Raw genomic sequence first — 26693 nt, 5'->3', positions numbered from 1 at the left:
AATGGGCCATGTTACATCATGGTTGGACTAGAACAAATGAATTTAAAAGATTTTTAAGTGAAACAATTGATATAAAATTTATACAGCTTACCTGCAGCAACTTCCTCATTAGCAAGCTTGACTTGCAAACCAAAGATCTGTTCTTGTAATTTGTTGTATGACAGTTTCATTTTTTCTCGTCTGCTTATCATGTAGCACAGGTTTCGGACCTGTAAGCCCAACCCCCAACAAATAAGAGAGTTTTGTCATGTTACACAAACCTGACAACTGAACATTGTTTGGCTAAAATTAAGACAACTTAATTTTACGTCACATGGCATGGGGGGCTGAGGAGAGAAGACAGAATCTAAAAGCTGCATAAAGAGAGCCGCTACATAGGTATTCACATGGCACGGTCAATGGTGGGATCATGGTTCCCATATCAATCAGCAGCACAAGCAAAAGCTCCAAAGCTACCTTCTCAAGTCTACTCTTCCTTTGGCATCATGGGCTTGATATTTATCTGTGCAGTCAGGCTAGAAAACTGAATGATGACTTAACAGTTTAGCTTTCCCTTTAGATCCCTGAGTAAATGGTGGCAATGCTGGATCCAGTATTCTAATGAGTGCTGGACCAGTAGGATAAAAGTCTGCTGGGAAGACTGGAAGTAGCTTTTTTTGCTCACACTTCCAGCTCAGTCAAGTTTCCAAGCCACAAGGGTGAAATCCTCACTCTCTCATGCTCTCCCATCTGGACAAGTTACTCAAACTTTCTGTGTCCCAGTTTATTCATCTGAAAATAGGGATAACTGTACCTTCTTCTTATGCATGTTAGGATTATGAGTTAATATTTACAAAATGCTTAGAAGAGTGGTACCACATAGTAAGTGCTATATATATGTGTGAGTTAAATTTTTAAAAGTGAGTAAAATCAACCCTGCATATTCACTGGAAGGACTGAAGCTGAACCTGCAATACTCTGGCCACCTGATGTGAAGAACCGACTCCTGGAAAAGACCCCGATGCTGGGAAAGACTGAAGGCAGGAGGAGAAGGGGATAGCAGAGGACAAGATGTTTGGATGGTATCACTGACTGAAAGGACATGAGTTTGAGCAAACTCTGGGAGATGGTGAAGGACTGGGAAGCCTGGCGTGCTGCAGTCCATGGGGTCGCAAAGAGTCGGACATGACTGAGTGACTGAACAACAAAAAATCTATTAGTTCCTCTCCAAATTCTGGTAGCACAGAAAAAAACAAGCTACCATTACACTTGATTATAAGATTCTCTAGGGTAAACACAGGACCTAACTTATCTTTAAATCCCTACAGTACCTAATTTAGTGTGAGTGAGTGTGTGTGTGTGTGTGTGTGTGTGTGTATCTCATGAGTTACACTGAATTATCTGGCACAGAGGCTCTCAACCAGGAGTAATTTTTCACCCCTAGAGGGCATCTGGTAATTTGGGAACATTTTTGGTTATCACAACTGGGCATGTTGGGGGTTTGCTACTAGCATCTAGTGGGTAGAGGCTGGGGATGCTGCTAAACATTTTACAGTGTCCCCCACAATAAAGAACCATCCAGTCCCAAATGTCAATAGTACCAAGTTTAAGAAACTCTAATCTGGCACTTTCCTAAGCAAAATTCATTCTTTCTTCAGCCTGCAGTCTCATAAGTGTGTCAGTAAAATATAGCTGAGCCAATTTAGGTTTAACAGTGGAAAAAAAGTAAACCAAATGAAATATTTATTTCATATTTAAGGTTCATAAAGCATCTAAGTGAGGACAGACTCTTCTATTCTCTGATGTGTCTAGCAGAATTTCAACTAAGCCCAACATTTGGGGCCACAATGAAATCAGAAGATAAACAAGGGCATAGAAGCCTATACTACAAATATAAATGGGTTATTATTATTTTTTTTAATCTGGAAGTGTGGCCTCCATTCCTATGCAGACCAAGATGTATACACTAGGTCATAGTTGGTCACCTTACCCTCTCTAGGTCTTGCCGTAGGTGCATAAACATTCTCATGCGAGTGTGAATACTCTCTTCTCTTGGCTGTACCAGGACATTTTCTTCTTCCTCTTTTGGAGGAAATAATGGCTTATTGAAGTTACTCTTGCGCTTCAGCTTCCAGTAGTTATAGATGAAGTCCACAATTAGCATGGGCAGCCCCAGCTCTGTGGCCACATCTTCCACATTGACCATGGAATAGAACTCCTCCTCCAGCTCCCGAAGCTTCTGTGCCCGTAGACTGGTCTTCTCACTCTTGGCCTGGCTCTGCTCTGAAGCCCTGTGTAGGGGGTACTCGGACTCCCTGAGCTTTTGCCTGCTTTGGCTGTGTTTGAGGCAGTATGACTTGAACTTTACTTCATCCCCCTTATCTAGGATGGTCTTCATTTCTAGGCTGTGCTCAAAGGCACAGGTGACATGGAAGGCAGTGATGCAACTTTTTATTGAGCACTGTGGGGAGAAAAGATGTGTTAAGGCAGCAGGGCTGTGTGGGGAAGAGGAAGCTCTATATACCTGGGCCTAAACTGAGAGCTCATAGGAAGCAAAGGAAAGACAGGGAGAAAGTTGGTCTTAAACTGACTATGACAGACACCTTACAAGTAAGCCCGGAAATCTGCTCTTTTACAAAACAGTAAAAACAGAGGCAAAAAAATATTTTTTTTTTCAAACTCTTTAAATTTTAGCACAAGCGTTAGGTTTTTCTGAGAATTGTTCTTTGGCCCCTATAAAGAGTCATGCTGTATCTTTTCTGTGACCCCAATATCACCTCATCATATGCTTCTATAATGGTCCTTTTAAACTATACTTAGAGCATAACAAATGTAAAATTCCTGGCCATGGTTCTTAAAGACAGAAGCTGTGTCATTCATCTTTGCATTGTCATCAACTATTGAACTAGCAAGTGCTCAAGAAATGCTTCTGAACAAATGAAAGAAAACCAGAATCAATATTACTGCCAGAACAGCTACTGGTTCTAAAAACGTCACAGGAACTCCAATATTTAAGTAACCTAACTTCTTGAAATTGGTCTTATAGAGCTGTGCTGTCCAACATGGTAGCTAAGGTAGCCAACTGGCTATCTTAAATTACATATAAAATAAAATTAAAATTACATACAATTAAAAATTCAATTCCTTAGTCACACTAGCCACATTTCAACCATACTGGACAGCACAAATTTCCATCACATCATAGAAAGTTCTACTGGACAGTATGGTTACAGACAATCTGGAATTAAGTTTACAATATTCTTCCATTCATAGATGTAACACATTTCTTAGGTATCACTATGGGATATGCACTGAGGATTCACAGGGAGGCCAAGAGAACCTAGCCCATGACTGCTAGACTCTTGTGCTTCAGTTAGTTTCAATTACCATTTGTTATGGCTATGTTACGATTTTCCTTCCAAGGATTTAACATGCACATGTATTTATATTTTTTTGCAAATAAAAGAAGGAAAGCAATGGAGGATTTGTTTCAAAAGATATAGTGGGAATTCCCATCATTAAAGCCAAGTCTCACATCTTTTGGAAACACGCATCTGGAGGGCAGACTGCTCAATTATCTATATGTTGGGTTTTTGATAACAAAACATAGAGAAGGACCTTGGATACAAATAAAGACTAAAAAAATGCAAAACCTGGCAGGCCTCCTTAAAGACTGAGAAATTCAACACTTGAGAGAATACTGGCAACACAAGAAAAGATATTCAACATCGCTCATTATTAGAGAAATGCAAACCAAAATAATAGTGAGTTATCACCTCATGCTGGTTAGAATGGCCATCATCAAAAAAATTTACAAACTATAAATGCTGGAGAGGATGCAGAGAAAAGGGAACTCTCTTGCACTGCTGATGAGAATGTAAATTGATAAAACCAGTAAGGAGAACAGTGTGGAGATTTCTTTAAAAACTAGGAATAAAGCTACCATATAATTCAGTAACATATAGCTCAGTAATCCCATTACTGGGCATGTACTCTGAAAAACTGTAATTCAAGACACATGTACCCCCAATATTCATTGAAGCACTATTTATAATAGCTAGGACATGGAAGCAACCTAGATGACCATCAACAGATGAATGGATAAAGAAGTTGTGGTACATATATACAGTGGAATATCTGCCATAAAAAATGAACAAATTTGAGTCAGTTGAAATGAGGTGGATAAACCTATAGCCTGTTATACAGAGTGAAGTCAGTCAGAAAGAGAAAAACAACTATCGTGTGTTAATGCATATATATGGAATATAGAAGAATGGTACTGATGAATCTATCTGCAGGGAAGGACACAGACGTAGAGGACTGTCTTGTGGGCACAGCAAGGGAAGGAGAAGGTGCGAGGAATCGAGACAGTAGCACTGACATATATACACTACCATGTGTAAAACAGATAGCTAACGAAAAGCTGCTATATAACACAGGGAGCCCAGCCCAGCACTCTGTGACGACCTAGAAGGGTAGGATGGGGGGCTGCGAGGAAGGCTCAAGAGTGAGGGGATATATATATGTGTGTGCACACACACACACACTTACGGTTGATGTGTTGTTGTATAGTAGAAACCACAACATAGTAAAGCAATTATCCTCCAATTAAAAAAAAGAATACTGGCAACCACAAAAGCTTTAATGGGAGCAGATTCCACTTAATCTAATTTCACAGGATAAAGAATTCCAAGGATGAACAACAATTCAAAGATTATCTTATCCAACCTCACACGTGTTATTACTTGTGAAAGTAGTTAAAGTGTTAGTTGCTTAGTTGTGTCTGAATCTTTGCGACCCCATGGACTGTAGCCCACCAGGGTCCTCTGTCCATGGAATTCTCCAGGCAAGAATATTGGAGTGTGTTGCCATTTCCTTCTCCAGGGGATCTTCCCAACTCAGGGATTGAACCCATGTCTCCTGAATTGCAGGTGGATTCTTTATTGTCTGAGCAACCAGGGAAGCCCATTATTACTTGTACTTCCTGTAAAGTACCTGATTTTATACCTAAACTGGCCCCTACCCTCAACTCCTACTTTTCAGTTAAGTGGTACTCTAGCCACCTACTGCATTCCTAAAACAGCCCACCCCAACTTAGCTTAACTGGAAGAGTTTGTTCCATTACATTGAAATTTGTATCCTTAAAAATTCTATGATTTGAAAAGCCTCAAGAAAACAAGGATGATGAAAAGCCCAAACTATACTTTTATCTGGATACCTTCTGTTATCCCTTGACTAAGAAACTAACTGGTCATTTAAAAAACAAGTAGCAAAAGGCATTCCATAGGAAAAGGTTAAAAATGTTGGGCATAGTGCTCTTCTGCTGTTTAATAGACAAAAATATGGGAAGAGAAAGCAAAAGGAATGTTTTCTTTTCAAGGAGATGAGTGTGTGACATAAAACTGATGGGAAGCTAAAAACAGATCATCTCTCTTAGATCAAATTTATAAAATATAGAGACATAAATATAAATTACTCAAAATAAAAGACAATAATATGAACAAGAATTAGGTACTTAGATGAAAAATGAAATGTCCCTAGGAAACTGCCATAAAATCCATCTAGTTTCAAAAAAGGTCATTCTAAGGTCATACTCAAAGCTGGAAGTCCACATACATATCTTGGTGATAAAGGAGAAATGCTAACCAATCAAATAACTTCTTACTTTTTTCCAAAAATATATATTTGGCACATTCTATTAAACAAAATGCTTTTGTAAATATCTCATTTCTACTGCAATCACTTAAGGTGACAGGAGTGGTGGTGTTTTAATGCTCATTTAAAAAGAACAGCTTTACTGAGATATAATTTACACACCACAAAACTCATCAATTTTAAGTATACATTTCAATGTTTTTAGTGTATTTACAGAGTTGTACAACCATCACCACTATGTAATTCCAGTACATTTTCATGACCCCCGAAAGAAATCTCATTTTTATTTGCCACTCCCTGTTCCCAATCCCAGCCCTGAGCAACCACTAATCTACTTTGTGTCTCTATAGAAATGCCTAGTCTGGGCATTTCATGTAAGTGGAATCATAGGTGGCAGTTTATATCTGGTTTCTTTCTTAGCATGTTTTCAAGGTTCATCCATGTTGCAGTATGTATTAGAATTTCATCCTTTTAAAAATATGGCCAAATAATATTCCATTATATTGGATATACTGCATTTGTTTATCCATTCTTCAGTTGATGGACATTTAGACTATTTTTACTTTTTAGCTATTATGAAATAATGCTGCTATGAAGATTTGTGTACCAGTTTTTGTGTGGACATATGTTTTCATTTCTCTTTGGTAACATGCAATAAAGGATTAACTTTGCCAAAGAAAACTTTGGCCCTTTGCCTCTAGCTCCTGAGAGGTAACCTCTTAACCTTCAGAATGTCCTGTCTGATAAGAGTGTCTTTATTTACCTGAAGGCCTTGGGCCATGTCAGCTAGTCTCTGCTAACAATGTGATTTATGGTGGAAGCTCTGAGTCATGTGGTATCAGCCTGACCTTTGGAGGGACTGGAGAGCCTAGAGACTAAGTCCAGCTATGCAGGTGGTCAGTCATGTCTACGTGACCAACTCCTAATAAAATCTCTGAACCCCAAGGCTTGAGTGGTTTTGCTGGTTGGCAATACTCTGTGTGTATTATCATACATCAATGCTGAGAAAAATAAGCACTATCCACAAGATTCCACTTAAAGAGGAAACTGGAAGCTCTGTGCCTGGTCTCTTCTGGACCCTGCCCTATGCACCTCTTCCTTTTGCTGATTTTAATCTGTATTCTTTCACTGTAATAAACTATGACCGTGAGTGTAATTGTCTTTTGAGTTCTGTGAGTCCTTCTAATGAATTATTGAATTTGAGGGTGGTCTTGGGGACCTCTAACTTGTAGATATATACTTAGAAGTGGAATTACCAAGACATATAGTAACTCTAGCTTCCCTGGTGCCTCAGACGGTAAAGCGTCTGCCTGCAACGTGGGAGACCCGGGTTTGATTCCTGGGTTGGGAAGATCCCCTGAAGAAAGAAATGGCAATCCACTCCAGCACTCTTGCCTGGAAAATCCCATGGATGGAGGAGCCTGATAGGCTACAGTCCATGGGGTCGCAAAGAGTCGGACACGACTGAGCGATTTCACTTTCACTTTCATAGTAACTCTATGTCTAACTTTTTGAAGAATTGCCAAACTGTTTTCCACAGTAGTTATGCATTTTACATTCCCACCAGCAACACATAAGTGTTCTAATTTCTCCACCTTCTTGCCAATAATTGTTATTGTCTGCTTTTTTGATTATTACCACCCTAATGAGTAGGAAGTAATATCTCACTGTGGTTTACTTTTAAAGGGGTTAAGAAGAAATAATTTTCTACTTATTTTTCAGAAATTATAGAAGAGAAATGAGTTTTTGAAATACTTCCATTAGAGGGAAAATGCTATCCTTACATGTTCACATTTGTAAGGGGAGTTGGAGTTTCTTGTGGGATGAGAATTGAATCAGATAGGGTGGTTAGAATAAAAATCTTTGAAAAAGAACACCAGAGACTGATTTAGGAATTAAATTGTTTCTTGCCTCTTTAAAGAAATATTTTATTACCCGCCCTAAAAGAAAACAGTGTGTACTCCTCAAAAGCAGATAACATCTGTGCTGAACACCATGGGCCTGGTGCATTTGTCCTCAGCAGTTTTTATCCTGCTGCAGGGCAGTGTCCATTTGGTTGCCCTTAATACCCAGTAATCTGTGAACAGACAAATGGGTGATATCAGAGCAATTTTCTCAAAGTCTGGTCACTGACACCATGTCATAAATGGTTCAAAGTCAGCCTACAAAACTTATTTAGCTGTTATGTACTTAAATTCTAGCACCAACAGTGGCCACCAGTCTTTCTGATCTCTCATCCCTAAGGGTCTGCAAGGTCTGATGGGTGATGTCACTTGAGTGTTATTTAACTTTTCTCATGTTTGTATCTGGTCTCCCTTAATAGACTATACATGCCGGAAGGCAAGAACCAGAAATATCTTAGAACAGGAACAATCTGTATTCACAAATAAAATTTGGAATATATGAAAAAAATATTAAGGTGCTTTCTCTCTTTTTTTTTTTTTGGTGCCCTTTAATCTTAGTATTTAATTTCCTTTTCTACTAGTACCATCTTTAACAGTCACTGAGTAGACATACTTGCATTTCCCCACTTGTCAAAGATTTTCACTTGTTTTAAAAAAGTTCACTTCCCTCATAGTCAAAAGCTATTTACTGTTAGCCTAACAGTAAACTCCTGGCTGCCCATCAATTTATTCTGACTTCAATATACATGTATGTAACTCCAGACATGCCCACATTCCTCTACTGTCAAAAGGGGCACCTATACCAGCACCAAGTGTCTAATGATTCTAGACACTTGGTGCTGGCGGATGAATGCCAGGACATCAACAAAGTCAGACTGATGCCAGGAAATAATATTAATATGAACAGTAACAAGTACAACTACTAGTATCACAAATATTTACTGAGTGTTCAGTATCTGTTAGGCACTGTGTTAAGTTCTTCACCACCTCCTTAAGTAGGTACTATTTTATCATCTCCATTTATAGATGTGGAAACTGAGGAACAGATCTGGTAGGTAACTTCCTCAAGACTACATAACAAACAAGAGATGGAACCAGGATTTGGACCCCAGAAATCTGGCTTCAAATGTCATATTTTTAACAACTGTTCTTTCTTTTTTTTTTTCCTCAAGGAAGGCCTAAAACATCTAGATTTAGGCTTAATGGGGCTTGAAGATAAGATACATAAGGACCCTAAAGGAATTCTGGAAAGGTGGCAGATGGACTGTATGTCCATGGTCTAGGCAAAATTCGGAGCTGTCTGGGGCATCTGTTTCTAACCCAGTCTTTAGAATCTGTTCCAGGATTACCAGAAACTTTCATCCTCAGAAGAAAGGTTCTAGCTCCCAGATATGGAGGCTGTAGATAGTGGCTAGTCTAGACCCCAAAACCACCAGTGTAAGATTCTATTCTTGCCAAATGAATGTTTCCAAATCCAAAGAAGGGGAGAGATGTGGGTATTCCCCACTGCTGGAAGGTAGGAAGAATTAAGAAATCTCCATGAAGATTTTATAAAGCAAAGTACTCGAAATGTGTGACTAATCACAAATACCCTTAAATAAACCTCTGAAAAACAATGATGTTAATAAAACTTTACCCCCACCCATATTCGGCTTATACTAGTGTAGAGTGTGCTTTGTTTTCCTAGCTGACATCTAGTTTTACTGTGGCAAAAGAGACCAAAACCCCTTTTCCCTTTTAAGCCACCATTAAGTTAATTCCAAACTGGTAAGTAATTTAGAATCTTGTTTCCTGTATGGGAATCAATAGTAAACAAATACAGTATATTGGTATAAGCAGAACATAGGTGGAGAAAAACACAACCACACTTTACAAGGTCACCTGCAGTTCACTCTCCCTCACCTGGGGGGAAGATTTTTAATGCAGCCTGGCAGTTAAACTGCACTTTCCCAAACCAAAACACTATTTCACACCTCTTCTCTCTCTAGACTGGAGACTTCACCCACAACCTTACTCTCAGCTGATGATTCTGTTTCCTGCCTCACTGAGGAAATTACAACAATCAAAAGAGCACTATGCAGATTCCCAGCAGCACACCTACTTAATACTGTGCCTACATACTCTGCCTTTGAGTCTGTTACCCAGGAAGAACAATCTGTGTTCTTACCTGAAGCCGCCCCTCTCTCACCTACTGAAAAACCTCTATCCAACAGTTTTTCCTCTCCACTGGGTCACTCTCTTTGCATGCACACTGTTATGTTCTATATGTTAACAAGCAAACATACAGTGTTAAGTGTTAGTCGCTCAGTTGTGTCCGACTCTTTGTGACCCCATGGACTGCAGCCCACCAGGCTCCTCTGTCCATGAGATTTTCCAGGTAAGGATACTGGAGTGGGTTGCCATTTCCTTCTCCAGGGGATCTTCCCGACCCAGGGATCGAACCTGGGTCTCCTGCACTGCAGGCAGATTCTTTATCGACTGAGCTACAGTAATACACAGGGAACTGGTTCTAACTTCCTGTGGGTACCAAAATCCATGGATGCTTAATCCCTTATATATTGATAAAATGGCGAAGTATTTACATGTAACCTATTCATATCCTCCCATACTTTAAATCATTATAAAAGCTAATACAATGCAAATGCTATGTAATAGTTGTCTGCGCAAGGCAAATTCAAATTTCCTTTTTGGAACTCCCTGGAATTTTTTCTGAATATTTTCAATTTGCCATTGGTTGAACCTGTGGATGTGGAACCTGTGGAAACAGAGGGCTGACTGTACATACTTGTTATTTCTTCCATCTTAAAGAGTGAACTTCTTTTCCCTACTTTTCCAAACTTCCTACTCTATTTCTTTGCCCTGACCTTTGGCAATGTAGCTTTTGCCATCACCACTCCACCTAAATTGCTCATCCAGATAACTAATAATCACATTGCTAAATTCAGGGATCAATTTGTAGTCCTCATCTTACTTCAGCAGTATTTTTACATCACTGATCATTCCCTTCTCCTTGAAATGCTTTCTTTCCTTGGTTTCTAGGCTATTACACTCTCTTGGTTTCCTCCTGTCTCCCTGATGACTTCTCAGTCTTCTCTGCTTTCTCTCCCTATTCCCCAACTACTTAATGCTGGAATGCTTCAAGATCTAGTGCTTGGTACTATTCTCCTCTCTGTCTACACACACTCACTCAGTGATCTTACCCAGTTCAGGGTAAAGATATCTACACGACAATGACTCCCATATTTATGTCTTCAGAGTAAAACTTCCTCACAAACTCCCACAGACAACCGTCAGTTTATTTCCACTATGATAACTGATAGACATCTCAAACTTGAATATCTAAAACTGAACTCATGTTGATCTTTCCCTCCACATCTCTTCTAACTGGAGATTATTCCATTCAGTTTATGGAAACTTTACCCTTCTCCCTGTGTGGGCCAAAATCTGGAAACATCCCCAACTCCTATCTTTCTCTCTCACCTTGCATCCTATTCGTAGCTAATCCTGTTGGCTCTATTTTCAACATTCATCCAGAACCCAATCACTTTTCACCACCTCCACAGGGCTACCACTCCAGACAAAGCCACCCCAGCCATCTCTCAAGGATTACTGTAAAAGCTTCCCAATTGCTTTTCTTGTTCCTAACCTTCCCTCCTCACAGTCTACTTCAAATAAGCAGCAAGAGTGCCTATTTTTGTTTGTAACATTTTACTATGGAAAAATCTACATAACAGCATAGAGAACACTCATTATATACTCATTATCCAGCTTCGATAATTAATGTATGACCTATCTTGTTTCATTTTTAATCTCTGTAGTACCCTGCTCTCCAGAATGTTTTGAAGCAAATCTTAGACATCATTCCATAGTGATCTGTTAAAAATATAAATCAAATTATGTCTCTCATCTGCTCAAAACCTGCCAAGGCTCCCCCTTTAAATGCTGAGCAAAAACAAAAGATTTTTTTTTTTAATCTCTTGGCAGCACTGTGTGGCATGTGGCATCTTAGTTCCCCCGAAAAGGGACCAAACCCATGCCCTTTGCCTTGGAAACTTGGAGTCTTAACCACTGGACAGCCAGGAAAGTCCTCAAATAAAAGACCTTATAAGGGCCCTCGGAGAAGGCGATGGCACCCCACTCCAGTACTCTTGCACCACAGCAGCATACATCTCTACTTCACTGATCCATGTATCAACACAATGATAATTGAAGCATGGCAGGAATTCACAGAAGAAATTCTCCACCTGATACTGACCACAGCGAGGCAAGAAGAAAGTCAACATTGTTTACACCAAAGAGTTGCTGAAATCTCTTACCCAAGCCACTGCTGCCAGTTGTTGGCATAGCTAAGAATGCATGGTAACTGTAATGGAGAGGCTGGCAGATAGTTACCTAATAATCAAAGGACATTACTGAAAGTATACATTCAGTGGCTCCTAAACCAAGGAAGAAGAAAAGTTGAGCTATGCATCCTACATAGCTGGTATTTCTCCAGTGGCTTTGGATGCTGATCAGCATTTGGGAGACAGTTGAGGTGGTATAGCAAAGGTCCAAATAAGAGAGATTAGCCAGAAAGAAATACACGGGGTGTGGAGTCTGGGATTAAGGCATGACAAGATAATGATGGCTGAATTCCCAAGGAGGGTCATTATGTAGAAAATGGAGACAGTCCCCCCAAAAAACCCCAAAACATTTCTAGTTTGGGCCATTCAGAGAAGTCCACCAGAACAAAGCAACTGGAGTGATGACAAGTGTTATCGAGTCTTCTCATTGCTTAACCCTACTTGCTGGGAACACCAGAGTCAGAATTTTGAAGCCAGATTATCCTTTGCTTAGAACTTAATGCTGGTTCATGAAACTACATGCAACAGAGGAACTGGATGGGGAATGTTGAAACAAGTAAAATGATGAATGTATTTTCTTTTATTACCTCAACAAGAAAGCTGAGAATTAGCTATTATATATCTGTATTTTAACAACCATATTTTAAGCCACTACTTTCATTTAGTAAACTCATAGTATACTAAGCAGAGATATTACAAAAGTAAAGGTAGTACAGATGCATTACAAATTATCTGTTATAAAAAGGTGTTGGATCTGTTAAGATTGAGAAAAACTAAGACTTCATTGGAACTTCATTAAATCTCTAATTTACTCAGTAAAAAAAAAATTAAGTCTTAATTTGGAAAGACCTTTACAAAATGCAGAATCTAAACTCTAAGTAATAAAAACAAAATTCACTTCAGTGCAAATGAAAAACCCACTCCAGAATGTTTTTTCCATCCATCTATTCATCTATCTTCTACCTATTGATCTCATATTTATTGTCAATCTGCCATGTCAGGGGTTTGGAGGATCTAAGGATGAAACAGTCCAAGCTTGTAGCCTCCTAGGGAAGCTAAGACTTGTAGGTAAGTAACTACAATAGAGGGAAGAATGTGATAATATGGTGTGTTTTTTTCTCTCATCACAGTCATGCTGCCAAATTACTAACTGCTGTAAAAAAAAAATCATCCTTTAAAGCAGCAAATATGGGGGAAAACGCAGGGAGAACAGTAAGGACAGTAAGTAAATTAATGGATATAAATTCAATGTGCTATTATAAAATGACTATATGGTAATTATGAAAACATGGAGAATATTTTTTTTTTACTGGGAAGAATGCATATTACATTTAATCTATGATACAATTAAATACAGTTATAGTTATTCAATGGGCTGACACTGGGCAGGCATTCTCCTTCGTGCTAGGGAAACAATGATGCATAACCTTGGCCCTCAAGAAGCTCATATCTGGGGAGCAATCAGGAGGGAACTTAGAAAAGCATAAAAAGGCAATGTGTTAATGCAGTAGACCCCATGGGAATAGTTTTCTTTAAACGATTTCCTCCTTATATTTGCTAAAGTGCTATAGTTAAATAAAATCAGCTGGAAAAATTTTTTTTAAAAAGCAAGACAAAAAAAAAAAAAAAAGCAAGACAAAGTATGCAGTCCTGTCAAATGTAAAAATGAGTTTAAAAATCTACAAGATGAATCAGATAGCAAGAAACCTCATGAAACACCTAGAGACACTGTCCCTAAGCTATGACATCATATGGCCCCCTTTCTGTGAAGAAAGTAAACATGCAAACCTAACTGCAACCAGCCTGTAGCTCCTATGCAAGAGGTCTGGGGAGTGGAAGGTCAGCCCTTCCTCTCTTCTTGCCAGGAAAGCCACCTTATTACATTTGGAATAAAAGGTGAGATGACATTCTGGAAAACTAGATTATGAAGGATCAATATTTCTGCCTTTTCTGGGTGTGACTGGCCATTCTCCACCCCACCCCCCCAAATGATGCTTTTGGGTGCGCCAGCTACACTTCTACTTCAAGTAGCTAAATTTCTATGCCTCAAATGTCTCAGAAAACTCTATTTGCACTACCATATGCAACAACTGTGCCTTTGAGAATGACTTTCAAGTCTATCAAACCAGAATTTATCCATTTAGATGCATCTTTCCTATCAAGTGAGATGCACTTTGTCCAACAAAAGAATCATCTGTCAAACTGCCCTGGAACCCAAGTCGTCCATCCTCCATGGGTGAGCCACATAAGAACACGGGCCTGGTTGTTTAGAAGTTATGGCTTGTTTCCACCCAGGATCATCTAGCTTCAGAACTCACCTAATTCATCAGATCTGACAGCAAAGGATGGAAATCAACCACCACTATGGCTACCGAGAAGAATAAGCTGAAGGGTCCAGAGGCAACATCCAAAAAACGGTTCCAGAAATGGTCTGCACAGTAGCAGAGCTCCAGAAGTGAGTGGGAGGTGGCTTCCTGAGTAACCTTTCAGTTAGCAGGATGCTCTAACTGGGAGGATGAGTTTGGCTAATTTGGTGTTAACCCACTCAACCACTTCTCATTGGACTTACCTGTATACAAGCACCTGTCTTCAACTTGCACAGGCTGCAGACTAAGGCCCACCGACTGGGCGGAATATGGGAGATCTTTGTGATTGGTTCCATTCTCTCAGGACAAGCAATGCTGACCTACAAATAAAACACCACCATAAGGCAGAAGGCACCAAAGCATTGCAGAAGTACCTTTCACAAACCATGAGTGGTATTATTTGCAGCTCAGAACATCAAAACAATGAGGTGAGCCATATCTCTTAAGGTTATTATGGAACTAAGAATAAATGAAACCTGTCTCTAGCCACTGCTCAGGCCTTCAATCATTTCCAGTAATATAAACAATTCATATATAGGAGGAGAGGGCAGAAGTAGAGACTAAGCATGGTTACCTTAATGAATCAAAAATATCTACACTTTACTTAGGAACCAAAGAAAGCTACTGAGGAAAGGAATTAAGATTCACAAAATCTAGCACCTCTTACATGTTTGAGATGGTGCCATATGCCTTGTTTTTTTTCATTTAACTAATGAACGATGAAAAACAGAGGCAGTGACATAATATTATTGGAAAGTAGTAGCAATCTGCAACACATAAGTAGAAAAGATGAGGATGCTAACATTTTAAAACCAGTTTTTAAAATCATGTAACTATTACCAGCTTAGTCTATTCTCCCAGCCAAAGTAGCTTGCTTGCTTTATTTATTTTTCATTTTTTTTTGGCCATGCCACGTGTACAGGATCTTAGTTTCCTGATCAGGGATTGAACCGTGCCTCCTGCAGTAGAAGCAGAGTCCTAACGACGTACTCAAAGTAGCTTAAAAGTGAAACAAGTCTTTGAGAGGGTGCTGAAAGAAATGCTTTTTTAAAAAAGATGGAAATTTGTGTGTGTGTGTGTGTGAGTGAAAATAAGGGGTCAAGCAACTTCTGGTAAGAAGTGTTTTCTTTTCCTTCTCTTTAAAAATATATAATGTGTTCTTAAGAAACAACTTTAAAAAAGTGAAGGACCATTGAATAAGGACAGTCAAATGAGTACAAGTTCCACCCACATCAAGAAAGCAACAGTAGAAAGATCAGGGACATCTTGAACAGGCCCAAAGGTACTAGAAATCAGGTACTAGAAACCATAAGAGAAGGTCAATGGTGAGAAAGCTTCTTTTGAAAAAAACTCTTTCTGAGTCATATTCCAGACTTTTAACATTTTTTTCAGACTTAATATTTTGAAAGAATCTGCTTTATTAGCTAGGGAATTTGCTACTGGAAATTAATGATTCTCTGGCCAGAAACCTCAGAGTTCATTTCACATGTCTATTAGCTGGATGTTCTTAGTAAGAAAAACAAAACCACTACTCAAATTAAAAAAAAATACTGACTTCTGTATCCATAAGAGGGCTTCCCAGGTGGTGCAGTGGTAAAGAATCCACCTGCCAATGCAGGTTTGGTCTCTAGGTCAGGAAGATCCCCTGGAGTAGGAAATGGGGTATTCTCCAGTATTCTTGCCTGGGAAATCCCATGGACAGAGGAGCTGGTGGACTACAGTCCATGGGGTCGAAAAAAGTCAGACTCAGCATACATATCCACAAGAATACCGTAGTATGTACCTAGGATTTTCAGTTCAGAAGTTGCAGCTTGTAGGCTCTAAAGGATGCGGGTTCAGTAGTTGTGGTGCACGGGCCTAGTTGCCCATGCATGTGGATTTTTCCTGGACCAGGGATTGAACTCATGTCCTCTGATTGAACCCAAGGCAGGCAGACTTTTAATCACTGGATCACCAGGGAAATCCAAGATATGGTACTTTTAAGGTAAGTGAAAAGTGAAAGTGAAGTCGCTTAGTTCTGTCCAACTCTTTGCAACCCCATGGACTATAGCCCACCAGGCTCCTCAGTCCATGGAATTTTCCAGACAAAAGTTCTGAAGTGGGTTGCCATTTCCTTCTCCAGGGGATCTTCCCAACCCAGGGATCGAACCCAGGTCTCCTGCACTATAGGCAGACACTTTACCATCTGAGCCACCAGGGATTACTTTTAAGGTAGGTTTTACCTTAAAAATATCTGCTGCTTATCCCCTTTTCTCTCATCCAAATTTATCCAATACCACTGGCAAAAGTGAAACATGAAAGTGTCAGTCGCTCAGTTGTGTCTGACTCTTGGTGACCCCATGGACTACAGCCTGCCAGGCTCCTATGTTCATGAAATTCTCCAAGCAAGAATACTGGAGTGGGTAGCCATTCTCTTTCTCCACTGGATCTTTCTGACCCAGGGAATCAAACCCTGGTCTTCTGCATTGCAGGCATATTCTTTAACATCTGAGCCACCAGGGAATAACCCTGGTGGTATTTAAGGTAGGTTTTACATTTTAAAAAAATCTGCTGCTCATACCCTCTTCTCTCATCCAAATTTATCCAATACCACTGGTAGTACCACCTATAAATTAATTAGCATGGGCTCACATGCATCCAAGAAGGATGTGACGGAGGTCAAGGCAAACCATTATCAATTCAGAATCATGGGCAGGCATGAAGCATCTCTACAAAGCCTGAGTCAGTTTGAATGTTGTGGGAGAACAAATGGCTCACAGACTTGGATGAATTCATACCTCTGGAATCCATAGGGCACAGCTGACATGAGCCCATTTAGTCCCTGTTTTGGTGCTCTTCATGGCTCCACCTTTCTTTGGACATAACAGACATTGTGGATAAATGCCCAGGACACAGGAGCGACACAGCCAGCTGCCTTCTGGGACCTTGAGGATGCCGTAGCAGGCCTGGAGGCACGGGAAGGAGAGCAGGGAATGGTTAGCATCTACTTACTGGGTCAATGTCTGCTCTGGTACACAGTCACAGAGTACCCTCCACTTTTAGGAGAAAAGGTCAAACAAGCTCATACCCAGGATTTAGTAATTTTAAAACACTCAAAATAAAAAGCAACTTCTAGCATCTGTTAAGATCAGCATGTCTCTATATGAGAATTGATTTAAGGGCAACAGAATAAGACTAGAAGGATATACACACAAAGGTTAGCCCAACTGTTATGAGTTTTGTGATTACATTTTTTTTTCTTTTTACCTCCATTTTCTAAAGCTTTCTCAATGCTTATGTATTATAATTAGTCAGTCATATACTTACTGAACAATGTCTGTATGTCATGCACTGTTGTGATCAAGGAAAAAGTGTTAGGAAATAAGCAGAATGACACTTCTGAAAAGCAAATGAGCTAATGTTAAAGAGCCTGATAGTGCCTGGTGCATAAAAAAAGCACTCTCAACAAATTGGAGCAATTACTTGCTTCGGTTGAAGAAAAAGGGACTTAATGGATCCTAAACTGAACACAATATTAGACTAATCACAATACTCCATAATGAGTTCTTGAAGCCACTTCAAATTCCTTACAGAACAAAGATGGATAAATAAATAAATAAACTACTATGGGTGGGGGGAGGGAGATTAGATTGTGTAATATTTTAGATTTCCTTTTCACTACCTCTAATCTCACCCATCCTTCCCCCTTACTGCTCAATCCTGACCATTAGAGACTATAGCTGAGGGCCACTTGGCTCCCCAGGTGGCCTAGCATACCTTTACCAATGACTGATTCACCATTGCAGATTCAAAGTCTGTGCCTGCCCCAGAGAGTTCACCCACAGCTCAGATTCAAGTTCCAACAGTCATTATCATGTTAGCCCCAACTAGCCTAACCCCCTTTCCAAACTCTATCCATATCACCACCATACTTTGCAGCTTCCAGATCCAAATTCCTTGATCCCTATTATCCACTTTCCTTCATCTATTGTCCCTGGGCTTGCTAATATTCCCTTCAGAGTCGTCACTAGACTCTGACCATCTTCTCCATCTCCACCACAACTACTCCACCCAAGTCCTTATTCATATCATGCCTGGACTGATTTATTTCTAAATTCTCTTCTTTTTCCTTCATACCTTCAATCCTTCTATTTGGCTGCTATAGTCTTCATACCAATGCACAGCAATAAAGCCTCTAAAATCTCCTTCTGCTCCCACCCCCAACCCCATCTAAAACCAGGGGTTGGCAAACTACTTAAGGCCCATTTCATAAGGGGTACTTGGTCAATATCATGTATTCTTCTCTAACTGTTATGTTTTATCTCCTCAGTGATACTGTAAGGTCATTGGGGTAGGTTCTTTATCATCAATTTATCTGGATGGCTCTCTATGCTGAGCTTGAGTAGGTGGTTTGGTAGAACAAATACATTTCACTCAAGAACTGAAGCTGGATTCTAACTAGGCTGCTCTCACAAAAGCAGGACATCATTTTATAAGGTCCCTAACCTTCAAAGCTTTTTCCTTTTCTGAAATTCAGAAAGTCTGCAAAGAAATGAAAGCAAGCTTCCTCCCTAAAATAGAGCCTCTTTCAGATGAGCAGAAGAAAAACCAGTAGCTGGTTCTAGGAATACCCTTTATTATATGGCCATTTTATTGGGTAGCAAATCGTTTACTGAGCTCTTATGTAGACTTATTCCTAGTCATAAGATCACAGAAGCTTGTAATTCACTGTAGTGGCTCTCAACTTTTCCTAGACTATAAAATTATGAAGGCTGGACTCTTATTTTTAAAAAAACTGCCCACATGCACGAACATATGTTTCACATATAACTTCAGGGGGTTAATAAATTTAGTGCCAAACATTATATATATGATAGGTATAAAAACTATGAGCATGTACCTTCAGGTAAATTAATTTAGGCCTCAGTTTGAGTGTTCAATATTTGGGCTAAGAAGCAGAAAATGGAACACATTAAGGGACTTGGAATGGTCCCAATTTTCACACTTTTTAACGAAAAAAATTTAAGTTCTTTTTAAAATCCAAAATCTACTGATGTAAAATAAAACTCTCTTCTATAGCACTGACCATAAGTGTATTGTAGTCACAAAGAAACAAATATTTGATATAATATGGTGGCAGTAAAGAAGAAAAATTATGTTTAATAAAAACAATTGTCAACATGTCCCCAATTCTGTTAAGTAAACCAAATCTTCCAAATCATTTAAAGTCACTTTTCAGTCAACAGAGGGAGCTCTAACCTAAGTATCTCTTTAGAATTCAAGTGAACATACTCACTTAGGAAGAATTCTCTTACATGAAACTGTGTGTGGCACCAACATTCAGCTTTAATACATACCAGCTTATATTCTGCAAGGCCTGGTCATGTGTTATTGTCATTTCTTTCTACGTGAGGAAAGGGACCATTTATAGTCATTACTGGGTATGTTTTCAAAGTAAAATACCTTTAAGGAGAATTATTATGCTACATTTTGTTACCCAAAGAACCTGGAAATAATTCATTAATATTTTGTCCTAACTGTGAAGGAAAAATACAGAAAACATATACACATGATCTGGGTACTATTACCTTCAAATCTACTAAAGATTCACAATCATTTATCTGAAAACTCTAGGGTAAGAAACATCAGGAAATTTAGAACTGTGCATATCTCAGGAAAGTAATACAGTATATACATGGCATATTATATTGGCATATTATATAACCCAATAATGGGATCAGGGCAGTACCATATAATCAAATACAATACATTAATAGTTCTCTAACAAAATATGAGTATTTTCACAAAATGGACTAAAAACTACAAAAAGCCTCACACTGGGTAAGTCCTGCATCTTCCCTCAAATCATTTAGTATCAAACTTATATAAAAAACAAACAAACAAAACTTATAGTTTTCACAGCTTTAAAATTCTGGAAATGCAGAGAAGGGGCTGTGGACCTGTGCTGTCAGGTATTTATATATTTAAGTTCATACTTAAGTGATAAAGATTTTCTCTGTCACTAAAGGTGGGACATAAATGCTAATACCTGATAGAGTGAAGATAAATTTTCAAAATTCACTCCAAAAGGATGCAAGTAAAAGGAAGAAAGAGACCCAACTGATTACAGAATAATTCTGAATACCTTTTAATACAAAGGGTTAGGTTAGGTGGCCCAGAGAATTAAAGTCTTAAATTCTGGTTTCTCTCTCCTGTATTATTTAAATCATTTTAATAATTTTGTAGCCAGAATGACATTTCTGAATTACAAATCATATCCTTCAGGGTTGACAGGACAAAACCGAAGTTCCTTAGTTTATCAGGGAAGGCCTTTCACATGTTCCATGTATTCCTCTCTAGTCTCACTCTCCATGCCTTCCCTACTTGACCCCATCACTCTCCACAGTTCTGAACTGCTCAGAGTTGCCTCTAACATACTTTGCCTACTCTTACTACCCACCTGAACATGTTCTCCTCTCTGTCTGAACACATGCTGCTGTTTTTTTCTGGCATTTCCCTTTAGCTGTTAAGATTCAGCTTGGGTGCCACCTCCTGGAAGTTATCCCCAACCTCTATCCCTCCCATGCACTTCTACAGCAGCATGGACTTCTATCTACAAACATGCTTGGTATACTATGCTCAATGGGCAGTTTCCTTGTAGAGCCTACACCAGACTGATTTCCCTGGGGGCAAAGACCTTGTCTGCCTCTTCCTCATTGTGTCTTCAGCATGCAGCAGAGTTCTGGTACGTGGATGGTGTTGCATACCTATTTGCTAGATAAATTAACGAAATGAATGAAACACACATGTTCAAAAGGGTGAAAAATTACTTAGGGTAAGGGACTTCAAGAAAGGACTTGAACTAGATCTTGAAAGATATGTGAAGTTTTGTTAACCAGAAATGGGAGAAGGCTGTAAGAGGTTGGGTAAAGTCACTTCATTTCTCTTGGTATTATTTGTAAAATTAGTGAGTGGGTCAGTTTTTTACAATCCTAAAATTCTACTGTTTAAAAGTAGAGTGGACCAAGTTTTCTGAGAGTGGTATATTTGGGAGATGGAGGAGAGCTTTGGGTGCCAGGATGAGAAGTCCGCACTTCCAGATACAGGAAGTGTAAACTCACCAAGGTTACTGACCATGGGTGTAACCTGATGATATAAAAGGGACTCCAAGGCAGAGGAGACACTCCCAGGCAGGTAGCAAGGAGATACCCCAGGGTACTGTAAAAGTATTGAACAAGGCGATCTCAATGGCCTGGGCATGATGATACACAATAAAGACCTGGGTTTAGCCCCCTGGATTAAAGTTAATAAGAAGTATTATTTCTAAAGGAATTACTGGAGAACAGCCAGGCCAAGTTGGTATTTTCACCCTTAAATGCAAGTTGCTACCCAGATATGGGTGCTGGAGATCATCACTGAGCTTCAGAAAGGGTGACCGTGGGGAGGTGGCGGTCTCCACTCTCACTAACCTGATGCACACAGATGTTACACTTATCACAGAACACCATATCATTCCCTTCTTCACTGTCTGGAGACCGGCACACATCACAGATCACATCTTCATCATACTCTATGCCTAGCCCTTCCTCTGTCTCAATAGCATGGTTCATATTTTCATGGCAATGGCGTTCCAGGACTTCTACTGTCTTTTCCATAAGATTCTCATCAACTGGCCCATAACCTGCACAGAAATACAAACAATCAATCAACCCATCAGTCAGCTGTCATTCCCAAATCACCTACTGTGAGCCCGGTGCAAGCAAGGGTGTGGGGATTCTAAAGGATAAAATCATCTCTGATTTTAAAACCAGATTTTAAAGAATCTTTTACTAGAGCTGTTCTAAAATTAGTGTTTGAGACATGAAAGGAGAAATACATTTCACCATATTCCTTGTAAGTTACATACACTGACCCTTTCAATTTTCTGTCCAAATCCTAGCCAGTCTCCTCCTAAATTTGTTTTCTTTCTTTTTTATTTTTGGCTGCACCACTTGACTTGCAGGATCTCAGTTCCCCAACCAGGGACTGAACCTGGGCAATGGCAGTAAAAGCCTGGAATCCTAACCACTAGACCACCAGGGAACTCCCCTGAATCTGTTTTCTCTTAGTCCCACTGAGGGAGGACTTTCACTGAACTTTGTAATTTTGAACACTTTAATTTATAGTATAATAATTAGAATCATGTAACTATTTGGATATAAATAACAATTCATTCTCAGCAAACTAGTTCCAATGAGCACATTTAATGGAAATTTTCATACAAAAATGTATTAAGTCATAAAAGAAAATTCTAGGTACTGTATATGTGACTACACATATGAAATACTTGTTTTTCAAATCTGATTTTTAGAAAATTCAATAATATTTTCTAATGACAAACTATAATATAAAATAAACTTATTAGCATTCACAAATCTAATTGGAAATTCTGAAATTACCTTTTTTTGCCTCTTGATTCCTTTTCCTTCTATACTTTTAATTTTTCTCAGTCTTCTATACATAATAACCCAACTCAAAGATTCATATGGTGGCTATTGATAACAACTAACATTTTTCTTTTTAGGGGGACTGATGATTTTGTGAGAGCTCACATGAATTTACCCTAACAGCTTATAAACTCAGGAGTAATTCTCAAAATGATCCAAAACAAATTTACCCAAATATTTCACTTAATTTGTAATATAAGACCCTAAGGAACTTTAGAATTTCACATAAACTACCTTTTCAATGCTGTAGCTACTTATGAAACCAAAAACTACTCAGGAAGTATGTTTAATTTTTCCAGCCAAGACAAATTACACACTTTTCCCCATGAAGTGAAGGACTATAGTATCTGGTTAAAAAAACACTTGGATTCAAATTCCCACTTGACCTCATATTGGTTACATAAGCTTTGCAGTCCATGGGGTTGCAAAGAGTCAGACACGACTGAGAGACTGAACTGAACTGAAGCTTTGACAAGTTATTTGCCCTCTTTAGGACTTAGCTTCCTTATCTATAAAAATAAGGATAATAATACCAAACTCTTGATTTCTTATGAGGCAGAGATGAGATCATGTTCCTACATTGCTTAGTACAGTGCAATGTATAGTATAGTATGTATAGTATAGTATGCAGTAAGCTCTCAATTTTTAGAATTCCTTAATCTGAATAAAAAACATGCTGGAGTTAATATTATTTTTAAAACTATTTTAAGTTCTTAAAACCTTACTACAATATCACTCTAAAGGAAGGCTTGAGATAAAGTTATCCTCTTTTAAAAAATCATTCAAGCCTAAATGCAATGTGGTATCATGGATGGGATCCTGGAACAGAAAAAGGTCATTCGTGGAAAAACTGGTGAAAACCCAATGAAGCCTAGAATTTAGGTAATATAGCACTGTACCTGCACTGGTTTCTTAGCTCTGACAAATGTATCATAGTAAAGTGAGATGCTAACATGAGGGGAAACAAACTGCATGAGGGGTATGTATACTGTATTAAATCTGCAGCTTTTCTTCAGACTTAAAACTGTTTCAAAAATCTTTTTAAAAAAACTCATCCTAAGAGAATTAATGTGAGATACCAAAGGGACTTTGTTATAAGGCAATGTCATGTTGAAGGCAGCACTGTAATGTCTTCAGTGTATATGAATGCTATATGGTTCATAAATACATTTGCGCATTGAGCCATCGATCCATTTGATTATACCCTCATACTCTCATTTTCCCTTTCTGTCAGTTTTTTATTCCCTTTTCTTTGGGGTTCCCACCCTAAAATTTTGACTCCTCTCTTTCCTCTTAGAAGGTAGAACAAGAGAAGACACTAAACAAAAAGTTTTAAAAAGCAAGAAGTAAGTATCGGTTACTGGCAGAATAACTATCACTATCATGCCAAATTGAATTTAATATAATTTTAATTTTTTATTCACATGCATTCAGATACCAACCTCAAAAGAGAGAGAAAAGAGGGAAGAAAAGGAAAACCACTGATCCCTGTACTAACAATGAACAAATGTGATTCAAACAAAAGCAAATGTATCCTTTACTGTATCTCATACAGAGAGTTAAGAACCACCCAGTTTCACAGGACCGCTTGGACCTAAACACTGTTTAGATGGAAGACAGGTCAAAAAGAACTATGTGTAAGTATAAGGTGAACTTCCTTTCAGCCCAGAATCTCCAAACATTGCTGGTATGGTACTGTATGGCATATGTTTACTTTAAAATTACTACTATGTTTACTTCCAATTTTTTTGTTTGCTTGTTTTTGCTTCATTTTATTCTATATTTTGAGAGTTGCACGACAACTTTAGAACTCACTTGAGGTAGCTAAGAACTGCTTTGGGGATGTTTTGCCTTAGGCCTGCCATTCTTCTTTCAGGCAGCAAAATTCTAAGTCCTTCATTAAGGCATCCTTGGTCATATCAACCTGTCAGTTGCAGTGGTGCTGCCTAATGCTAAAGTTGGAGCTTCTTGACATTAGGTGGCAATGTTAGAGGTGCCACTACCCTTGGCCCTGCTCACTGATCATAGTACTTTCCAGGGCTGAGTGAAGAACCAGTCTCAGAATCCTTCTCAACCCGAAGTCCAGCCAGGACAAGTCTCATACTCAGAAATGGGAAATGGCCTCATGAAACCTACATGCCATCTCTGATCTGTGATATTTACCATAAACAATGAAAGAAAAGGTCAGATTTAAATACCACTGCTCTACCTCAATATATTTATGCACTTCAGGAAATGCCTCATTAAGATTCAAGAGGAAAATAAATGAAGAGCCCAGAAAAGAAAGGAAGCCACAGAATGAAAGCAAGTTAAATGGTCCTGACAACTTAAAAAAAATAACAAATTCAGACAAGGAACAAGTTACATGTGAGGAAACAACTTACCCATTGCTGTGAGGTCTTCATTGAGTTCCTGGAGCCAGAAGATGTCCATGTCGTCTAGGTCATAGCGGCACACAGATGCCGCCAGCTCCACGATGTTGATGTAGCCAGGCTCTGTGGTCTCTGGGTTGGAGCACTGGATATATTTCCGGGGCCGGACAAACAGGACCTCTTTTTTCTTGTCGGCCATAACCCTAGCAAAGCAAAAAAAGACACTGATAACAATCAATGAATGAGAGATGCCATGCACTGACTGGATGGCTAGACAGCACTCAGGCCATGCAGTGGAGCTAAATGTTATCCTTCCCCACCCTGGGGAAATCCCCTGCTCTGCCAACTGAAAGGCATGATAAGACCCCTTTTTAGAAGGCAAATGGTTCTGCAAATCCAGTTTTGTCATTTGCTGTGAATATTCTGACTTTTAATGAAATGCTTCATTTACCCCACGGCTCCTAAGTCCCTACTACCACTCATTCTAATAAAATGTTGCATTGTGCGTTCTTGGTGCAATGGCCACCACATTTATTTAGAAGGGGAAATAGCAGAAGGAGTGATACTTGTACAAAGGCACAGCCAGATTCCACACCAAAGGTAAGTTTTAGCTAAACTCATGTTTTCTATCATAGAGGCCATACTGGATGGTAGTAAAGAGTAGAGGCTATAGACTCACACCATCTGTTTTTCACTTCCACTCATTCACGTGGTGATCTTGGGCAACTACTTAATTTCTATAAAGTCTAGTTTTCTTAGCTAAAATATAAGGATGATAATCATAAATTATAATAGTATCAAACTTATAGGGTTATTATGATGATTATATGAAATAAAATACATAAAGTGCTTAGGACAGTGTACAGTAAAAGCTGGATGATTAATAATGCCATTGTTATTTTTATATCTCTTATTTTCACTATTTATACAGATGAGTTAAAGCCAAGAAGCTATAGATTTATACAAACTTAAGGCATTTATCAACCATAAATGTAAGTCTGGGCCAGGATAAGGCAATGGGATGAAAGATTCCCATTCTTCCAACATATTATCTAGCAGGCCTGAGTCAACCCATATTTCCCCTAACCTCTCCTGATACTTAAGATCCTAAGGCAAGGAAACCAAATAAGGGAAGAAACAGAAATTCTCACACCAATGACTGGCTCCATAATCAATGTTTTAGATGCTACATGAAGTATTAGAACACATAACCAAGAGGGGATCTGAATAATTATTCCCTGGAAATTTTAAAGAACAGGGTAAGCCATCTAAAAAATAAAGACATAGATATACAAAGAACAGGGTAAGCCATCTAAAAAAGAGAAAAAGAAATATATATACATATATAAAATAGTGAAAACTGTTTCTCTGGAAGGCTTCTGGAGCCAGTTTCCCTACTTTAGAGTTACTATGTATATAGAATGATTCATAAACATTAATGTATTCATATGAATACACATAACTATATTAGGTTGGTGCAAAGGTAACTGTGCTTTTGCACTGTTGAATTTTGCTGTTTGATATTAGAATACATCCTTAAATAAACATGGCTATGTTACACATCATTTTAATGTACATTTCTTGCTTTATGTTTTTTGCTAATGCCCTA

The 26693-nt window shown here is 38.8% G+C and overlaps 1 protein-coding gene across 3 annotated transcripts in view; it reads right to left on the bottom strand.

Annotated features, from left to right (window-relative positions):
* JADE3 (jade family PHD finger 3) overlaps positions 1-26693 on the bottom strand; it is a 138332-nt gene that overhangs the window by 7249 nt on the left and 104390 nt on the right. For all 3 annotated transcript variants that reach the window (XM_005898183.3, XM_070365641.1, XM_070365642.1), the window contains exons 5-10: positions 25097-25287; positions 21696-21907; positions 17025-17192; positions 14451-14567; positions 1970-2440; positions 92-209 (exon numbers count right to left, since the gene is read on the bottom strand). In XM_005898183.3, the coding sequence (XP_005898245.1) occupies positions 92-209; positions 1970-2440; positions 14451-14567; positions 17025-17192; positions 21696-21907; positions 25097-25287 (1277 nt within the window). The remainder of the gene's footprint in view (positions 1-91; positions 210-1969; positions 2441-14450; positions 14568-17024; positions 17193-21695; positions 21908-25096; positions 25288-26693) is intronic.

This window comes from Bos mutus, chromosome X, assembly GCF_027580195.1.
Source record: "Bos mutus isolate GX-2022 chromosome X, NWIPB_WYAK_1.1, whole genome shotgun sequence".
Classification (NCBI taxonomy): Eukaryota; Metazoa; Chordata; class Mammalia; order Artiodactyla; family Bovidae; genus Bos; species Bos mutus.
Note: the sequence above shows the minus strand (reverse complement) of the source record. Positions and strands in the feature narration are given on the sequence as shown.